This window comes from Juglans microcarpa x Juglans regia, chromosome 5D, assembly GCF_004785595.1.
Source record: "Juglans microcarpa x Juglans regia isolate MS1-56 chromosome 5D, Jm3101_v1.0, whole genome shotgun sequence".
In the NCBI taxonomy this organism is placed as follows: Eukaryota; Viridiplantae; Streptophyta; class Magnoliopsida; order Fagales; family Juglandaceae; genus Juglans; species Juglans microcarpa x Juglans regia.
In genome coordinates, this window is record NC_054602.1 from 2,972,979 (window position 1) to 2,981,712 (window position 8,734).

General features: G+C 37.2%; 1 protein-coding gene across 1 annotated transcript; it reads left to right on the forward strand.

Annotated features, from left to right (window-relative positions):
* Positions 1-2,984: 2,984 nt before the first annotated feature.
* On the forward strand, positions 2,985-8,440 carry LOC121265996 (transcription factor bHLH48-like). The gene is made up of 7 exons (XM_041169682.1): positions 2,985-3,927; positions 4,017-4,136; positions 4,230-4,295; positions 5,712-5,780; positions 6,565-6,636; positions 7,567-7,771; positions 8,169-8,440. The coding sequence occupies exons 1-7, from the start codon at positions 3,397-3,399 to the stop codon at positions 8,204-8,206; spliced, it is 1,101 nt and encodes a 366-aa protein (XP_041025616.1). The 5' UTR covers positions 2,985-3,396; the 3' UTR covers positions 8,207-8,440.
* The last annotated feature ends 294 nt before the right edge of the window (positions 8,441-8,734 follow it).

Sequence of the window (8,734 nt, forward strand, 5' to 3'; positions counted from 1 at the left end):
TATGGTAGTAGCCCCTGCAACCTGTCTATCAACACCGACATCAGTAGAAGCTGGATCACTCTCTGTTCCACTATCTTATGCCGCTGGAACATTAATGCAAGCTTTTCGCAAATGGCCCTCACTCTTGCTGAAGGTGATCTTATTAAGGGGCCCGATCTACGGTTGCCTCCGCTATGTTATTAGCACATTAACCTCCAATTGAACTAGGAGGTTAGAGATAATTAATGCATACAGTAGACTACCTCCACTTTAAATACTGTGACTTAAATTGGATGCGGATGAGGAATTATAATGGCAGGTCAGTCAACCCTCCTTGTGCTATACGTAACATAAATCGAGTCCGTTTGATGCCGAAGTTAGTATTGTGTTTCCTCATATCAATATTATGGGAGACAATTAAATTTAGCATTTGAAAAAACTCGATATAATCAACCTGTTTGATCACCTTGCTGCTATCATTTAAAGGAGCCGAATCGTCATGCATCAACCGATGAATCTCATCATGTGTGGGACCATCATCTGTTGGAGCCTCATCCTCAATGGCATCTTCACCATCTTTCTCTGCAGTCGATTTTTGTGCAGGGTATGAACCAAGCTCACGTGGAATCCCAAGAAAATCAGTGATAATGTTTGTTGATATAGTAATACTCATTCCTATAATAATGAACGAGAAGGACTCCTTATTAGCCTCCATCTAACCCATGACCCAGTAAAATTCACTGACCATGTCTGGATAGGTCACACCCCTCTGTTGACAAAGTGGGCCCCATCCTCTACTGCTGATAATAAAATAGAGGCTTCGTCTATCCCGCACAAAATATCGAAAGTCTTCTATAATGCTCTCTCACTCTACCAATATCGGCCTCCTCGTCTCACTTGCTTTACCGCTAGGTTGGCTCTCTTTCCCATGTTTTCTTCATGTGTATGCCATTAGTTCATTGTTCATAAAACAAATACAAAACGAATATAAATAAAATAGAAAGTCTTAATTATATTATATATTGTGATGTTCGAATATGAGCTATAATGTTCGAACGACCAGCTGTTTAATATGAAAGTTAAACAATACTGTTTGAACAATATTGATCTGTGTTTGAACGGTTTATAATCATTCGAATGATATTGTAACATGTTCGAATGTTTACTATGTATTTGAATGAATAAATATGTTGTTCGAACAATATAAATCCTATGACCTTTGAACAACATAAATGATCCATTCGAACATGAAGCCAAACCTATCCGAACGAAATGTCAACTCAATTTTTAACATTTGAATGTGTTGTTTCACATTTGAAGACTAAAATGTCTGTTTGGAAAATTCGCATTCGAACGTGATTATCCATAAAATTCATGGCTGAGTAGACTCAAAACCAATGTGGAAAGCAAGGATCATTGGTTTTAATCGGCCTAAATTAACATAGAATGAAGCCTAAATTCACTCAATCATTTCTACAGCCAAATGCCGTGTGTAGCAACCAGAAAATACTAAAAAGGGGTAAGATTGGATTTGAAATTCGAACCATTTTTCAACTCATTTTATCCCAATTTCAAGTACATAGAGACATAATGTGATGAGTCATACCTATTAGACGGCATAAAACAGTCGATATACGACAGAGTTGGTAGCCAATGGTAGCGTACGACAGAGACGGGGCTTCGAACTACAGTTTGCATGAATGTAAACCATTCGACACTCGAACAAGGTATTTTGTATCGAGCAGTCATGTTCGAACGCGCATTTTCTAGTTCGAACGCTATTTTTGTTTAATTTACTCTGTTGGAATATAAATTTAGACGTTCGAACATATGCTTTAGCTGTTCGAACTATGTACAACCCCATTCAAACACGTGGATTCGTGAAACTTTCATAATATAGTATGGATATTCATTTTTATCCATGATCCTGGTCCGTTCGAAAGGGCCAGTACTCGATTTGAATGGCTATATAAGTATACTATATAATTTCATACTTAACTATATACTATACTACTATATACAATTATAGTAGAATAGTATATACTATAATACCATTAAACATATATATATATACATATTAGTATACTATATATTATATACTATGTAACTATATACTATAATATATACTATAGTATATAGTTATCAACTAGTTGAGTTGTTCTAATTGAGTTATATGATTCTTTTATCGTTAATTGAGTTGTTGTACTTATTAACTATAAGATTACAACTTATATTTGACTAGAATTGGTTTATCTATATACATCTTTAAAATCACATCTTTTGAAAATTGATTTTACATATAAAAAAAAACTCTCACATTGGATTATGCATATTTGAACCAAATAATAAATTTTTTTTATTTTTTTCTTAAAATTATTATTTTTATATATTTTACAATTAGCATCATGTGCTCAAAAATATAAATTCCATATATCTAAATATTACCAATTTCATATATTAAAATGATCAATTATATCAATAAATATTAGTATGTATTAAAAAACACTTTGTATCAACAACTTAATACAAATTTCATATATCAAAATCATCTTAATACAAATTTCACAAAATTGATTTTAATGAGTGGAGAGAGAAAAAATAATAAAATAATATTTGGAGAGTGAATAATATTTTTTCAAATTTAAAGAAATACTATTCATAATTATACAAAATTTTGAAGATGCTTAATCTAATGTAGATAAATTTAGAGATATTATGTAAATATAAAGATGAATATGAATATGCATAAAACATTGACAATAGTCTTACACAATCAACTACTACAAATAACATTTCTATTAGACAAATATATCCTTTGAAACGCCCGCGTACTATAACAATTTTTCTAAATTTTCTATATCAGCTTACGAACTGTAAAATCAGAACCGTACATGTTGAGGCCTACACTGCTCTATCTTCTACATATATGTGCGACGAAAGAAAGGGAAAAAGAAAAAAGAAAAAAGAAAAAGAAGGGAAGAAAACACACATTATAAGTAAACTGGCACCCGAAGCAACGTTGCTTTCGCTATACTTCAAATGGCCGAGAAGCAATCCCTCCGAGGCACAGAAGCAGAGAAAACACAGAGAAACAGAGAGGGAGAGAAAGATAAACAGTTTGACCGCCATTGAAGCACCTATCCCTCATAATTCTTTCCTATCCGTACTAGCAACTTTCAACCCCCCTCCTTCCCTCCCCCTCTCTCTTCTCTGTCTAAGCTTTTCACAATCTCTACAACTGCATTTCCCTTGAACCGACAGTTATATTACCTAGGAGCTTAATTAGGGTTTCAGAATTTCAGTAAAATTTAGCAATTGAATTAGTCAAGCGGGTATTCATCTTCCTCCAAAACTGACGTGGATTTGGTCCAATCAGTGTAACCGATTTAATCTAATTCGAATCTATTGGAGCTTTCAATGGAGCCAAATCCAGGAACCCTAGCAGGATCCATCTCTATCCGGCCCGACCAAGAGGAAACTGGATTCGAATCACTCCAATTCCGCGAGGAAATCCAGCGGCTCATTGCCGTACCGCCGGAAAACGCGAGCTCCTTCACCGCGCTTCTCGAGCTCCCTGCGACCCAGGCCATGGAGCTCCTCCACTCACCTCCCTCCGAAGACGGAGATCCGGCGCCGCTCTCCAGCGACTCTCTTCACGGAATCAGCGACGACCACAAATCCTACATCTCCTCGTTCAACGGAAATCCCACCTTCCCTTCGAACAAAGCCCTAATAGAACGTGCGGCCAAGTTCTCGGTCTTTGCCTCCGGCGAGAACTCGCCTGAGACAAGCTCGGTCCCGTCAAATTCGAGCGCGAACTTGGAGAAGGTGAAGAGCGAGCCAGCAGAGACCGATTCGAATCCCAACTCATCCCAGCCGTTAGTTTCCGATCCGACTGTGGAGAGCAAGACACAGAGGTCGGCGAAGAGGAAGGAGCGCGAGAAGAAGGTAAAATGCTTGGGCATTCCTTTTTGGTAAATTTCTCTCACTTTCGTCTCCGGATCTGAACCAACTTTTGGCTTGTGGGAAAAAACTAGGGCAAAGGGTGTACGAAGAAGAGCAAGAACGAAACCTCTCAAGACGCTCAGAAGCTTCCCTACGTTCACGTGAGAGCTCGTCGCGGTCAAGCTACAGATAGCCATAGCTTAGCAGAGCGAGTATTGTCTCTTAATTAACGACTAATTCCGTTTTTAAGTTTCTTTAAAAAAATTATATAAATATTTAATTTAATTTATTGAGATAATCCGCAGGCGAGGAGAGAGAAAATTAATGCTCGGATGAAGCTGCTTCAGGAGCTGGTCCCAGGTTGCAGTAAGGTCAGTAAATTAGTTTTAATCTTATGATTAGTTCGCTGATTATTTGTCCTAATTGCCTCCTTAAAAGGTGCGAAGTGCGAGATTTATGTTTAATTGGATTGTGCGCTTTAAATAACGGTTTTGTTTCTTAACCTTTTCGAGAAAGCGATTGCTTCTGTACCCCAACAGAAGTGCCAAGTGGGCGGTCTCGTAAGTGCACTTTCCGGGGGCGTTGGTTGATAGTCCCACTTTAAGGTTAAAACACCGTCTCTTTTCATCCATTATATATCAGAAGCTGTGTCATACAGTTCACACTTTGACGTGTACATCATCTTTTGGGGGTGGGCTAGTCTTTAAGCTGTTGCCGTTTGTAATGACGTAATTACCCTTCCCTGGGTAGTCTCGAGAATTTTGGCGTTGGAAATATGCTAGATGGAAGCTGCTTAGGAGTGCTGGGGGGACACATAAAGTTGGCATGTTGAATTAGATATGTTTGGGTCCCATGTATGAGGGAAATTTTGATCCCGCTTGTGAGGTGCATGCACTGCATGGTATCCATCCTTAATGGGATGACGAGAAAAGGGGGACAAAAGAACCACTCCCTTCACAAATGTATGTGTCAAACGTCCAGGCCTAACTGGCATTGGGATATGATGTGATGGTTCCGTAAGCAAACTTAATTTTATCGAGGTCGGACACAAACCAGATCCACACTGAGTTAACTGATTGTTGCAAGAGTTTGATGCCTCGAATTGAAAAATTATTGATAATAATTGCTATGATTTTTGCATCTAAATAATGTTGATTTGCAAACTCCATTTTGATTGAGCGAGCATGTGGGATACAGCATATGCTAGGTGCCCACCATGAAATTCCACTGTCGTCGAACGACGAAGGCCATTGGTATAGTATAGGTGTACTTGAACAAGTTATCAGGGAAATGCCAAAGTAGTGGCACTATCATGCTTAAGATGAGTTTTTCCTTCAGTTTATCGGATGCATCCATGACTGGAGATCAATAAGAAGGCTTTATTATGGTCATCCTAAAAAATTTTTGCGTACATCTTTTACATGTTTTGATTGTATGTTTCTTATGATCAGCCAATGGTTTGAAAAATGAGTAAAGTTAATGGTTCCCTGGTTAAGAAAGGTGTTTTCATTTTCTACGTAAGGAGCTGACCAAATTCATTGTAACAAAAATCTGCCAGTAACCACGTGCTATGTTTCATCTCATTGTGTCACAGGAATTAAAAAGTTTCGTATTGTAACAGAAATGCGAGTGATATATTGGATATGGATCTATACATTTTGATTCGGGTTGCTAACGAGTCATGCATTCTCTGCACAGTAGTTTTAAGCGATTGGAAAATTGCTTTGAAATAGCTATATACTTTTCACCAAGAAAGTTACTTACCGAAAAAGACATTTGCGATGCAGATTTCTGGCACAGCATTGGTTCTGGATGAAATCATCAACCATGTACAGTCCCTACAACGTCAAGTTGAGGTCAGAGTTGCACATCAAATGCGCTTGAAGTTTTTGACAATGCTACAAGATTTAAACTTGAAAGAAACTTTTTGAGATAATTTTGTGGATAAGGCGTGAAAGATGGGTCTTTCAGCACCTTTAGATGGAGTAGTGGAAAGATGGTGGAGGATGTGGGACTCAAGTCACTCAACCTCTAGCTGGGCCCCTTATGCTAATGCTTGCCCCGAAACTAACATGACATAATACGGGGAATATATGCAGTTGGATTCCTTATTTCCAGAAAATAAAAAGAAGAAAGAAGAAAGAAAAACAAGAAGAAGAGTTGTGATGTCTTTTTCTTACCATGTTCACTTCACTAAAAAATGAGAAGAAAAAAGAAAAAAAAAAGGATGCTGGATGTCTTGCAACTGATAATATTGATCTTTTGTTAATTAATTAGAGAGGTAGGTTGCATAGATCTTTGGCAGATTCAGTCATCTACTTAGAGAATTTTGAGGCTTGAAACTTCAGAATGTGTAGATTATTAATTTAGATATATTCTGTTCTTTTCAACCTGGAGTTAATCAGGCAAGTGAAAGGCAGAACAAACAACTCAAGATTAAATTCAGCTCCCGTGGAGCTGAACAAACTATCATGGTCTTGTATCTGTATAGTAATAATTTTTTTGGTCAAAGTAATAATGTTTGAATGATACTCTATTGGGTTGATATTCTGCCCTTTTCTTTTTGTAAATAATAATCCTTTTTTTAAGAAACCCTAAAAGCCTTGATCTTCTTTTAATTGAATAATTTTTTTGTTTCAGTTCTTATCAATGAGACTTGCGGCAGTCAACCCAAGAGTTGATTACAATCTTGAAGGTTTATTTGCTACAGAAGTAAGCATACACCATACTTTATCACTTTTTTTTTTTTTTCCTTATAGAAACAGAACAAACATAAGAATTCTCTGCAAATTTGATTAACAATTTAGTTTTTCTGCCAGGCGGTTGTATCCATTACATCTACCTGTACAAACCCAGAATTCTTTATCTGCACCTTGTTTCATCAAGAACCATTTTCCCCTAGAGATCTTCTAGACATCATATTCTTCATTATTTTGGTGTTGTTGATCTTCTTATCAACGCCAGTATGGATTGGCAATGAGTGCACACTTTATGTAGTAGGTGAAATGGGAAACAAATGTAGTTCGATCCAGATTTTGCTCCTTACAAGCTCCCACCCAAGTGCTTAAAAGTCTGTTTTCCACCATTAGTATGTGTGCGAACAGTTGGTCCACCTATTCTTTATCTCATCTGTCTCAATTCACATCTTCAATTATTCATTAGATTGTGGTTTATCAAAACAGTTACCAGTTGCCAATCTACATATCTTTATCTATTTCAGTTGGTTTGTGGGACTCCCGTAATTCTGAATCTGTACCCTGAATTCTCAACACTCATGTGGTGGATAGATGTTCCCCAAGTAACCAATCTGCGATTCATGCAGTTTCACCAGATCATGCGGTACCCATTGAAGAACTCATATTACTAGCTTGCCCTTTCACTACTGGAATGCCTAAACCATGAATAGTCTTGAGCAGTATTGTACAAGTCTCAGAGGCTTAGTTTTGGATCATTGGTTGATATTTAAAATTATTGACCTTTCTTATTGTTATATATAGGGTCCCAACTTCCCTCAGTCAATTTAGAGTACTGATACTTGTTACTTTTGATAAAACGACCCTAATATTTGGATCAAACACTTCCTTTAATTTAGCATCGTAGCTTTATGCTCATCCTATGCTACTAACAATTTCTCCTCTCCAGAGTGGATCTTTAGTGGACAGTAACTTCCCCAGCATGGTTGCTCCCCTAGTGTGTCCAGAAATCCCATTCAGTGGAAGCAGACAGCACTATCAACAGCAGTGGCATTTTGATGCACTTCAACAACCACTTTGGGGGAGGGAAGAAGACAGCCAAACTTTCATTACTCCAGAGAACTCCCTTTTGAGTTATGACTCAGCAAATTCAGGTAGATTAGAGTTCAGCTTAATCAGGCCCCTACTGCATAGTATCCTCCAAAACTGATGTCGTGAAACAATTCAATGAGCACTTTAGCAAAAGGATTTGCATGTAAAATCATTCAATAACCATTTAATTTGGATAGCATGGGAATACAGAAATGTTATTGCATAGATTAGAATGACAAAAAACATAGGGCCATTTACCCAATACTCTATTGGATTTAAAGCATGTCATAGAGAAATGATGGAGTTTATTGGATTTTTAGCTTTCGTATCATTCCTTCTTCCTTACCATGTTCTTAAATCATCAGGTAAGGCTATTTTGTAGCCAAAAATGGAAGCATATTCTGTTTTAATCTCACAAAGAGCTATGTTAACTAATATGAAGTATCTACCATGTTGCAGCGTCTCTGCACTCAAATCAGTTGAAGATGGAGCTGTGAAGGCATAGCAGTGTCCTACTACCTGTAGCTTAATAGTGTATAGATCCAATATAGTATTAGCTGTTAGCAAGAAGAACAGTACAACATTCACCTTGGGTTTTCCTGTCTTCTATTTGTCAAAGAGTCAGCTGGAAACCTAGGTTTGATTTCGCTCTACCAGAGAGGATTAAAGTTAGGATGCTATTCTGATATATGATTTATATCTTACTATATATATATAATATAATATACTAACTTCCAAAAGGGTCACTCAATCTAATACTTGGTTAAGATGATTGATTGATTCGTGTTGTAAAACCATACAACGAACCCTTTTTTTTATTTTTTTTGTTGCTTTTAACTATTATGGAAGGCAGCTTCTTTCAACATTTTGTTTTGTCCATTCGATCTATTTGCATTTCTTTTTGAGAAAAACTTAAAACCAGTCGGGTGTTTACACCCACCAGTGAAATTGTAACACGTGGTAGACTTGCTGAACTTACGATAGGTGCACATCCATTCTCCCTCCTCTCCTCCATTTTCTCTTCC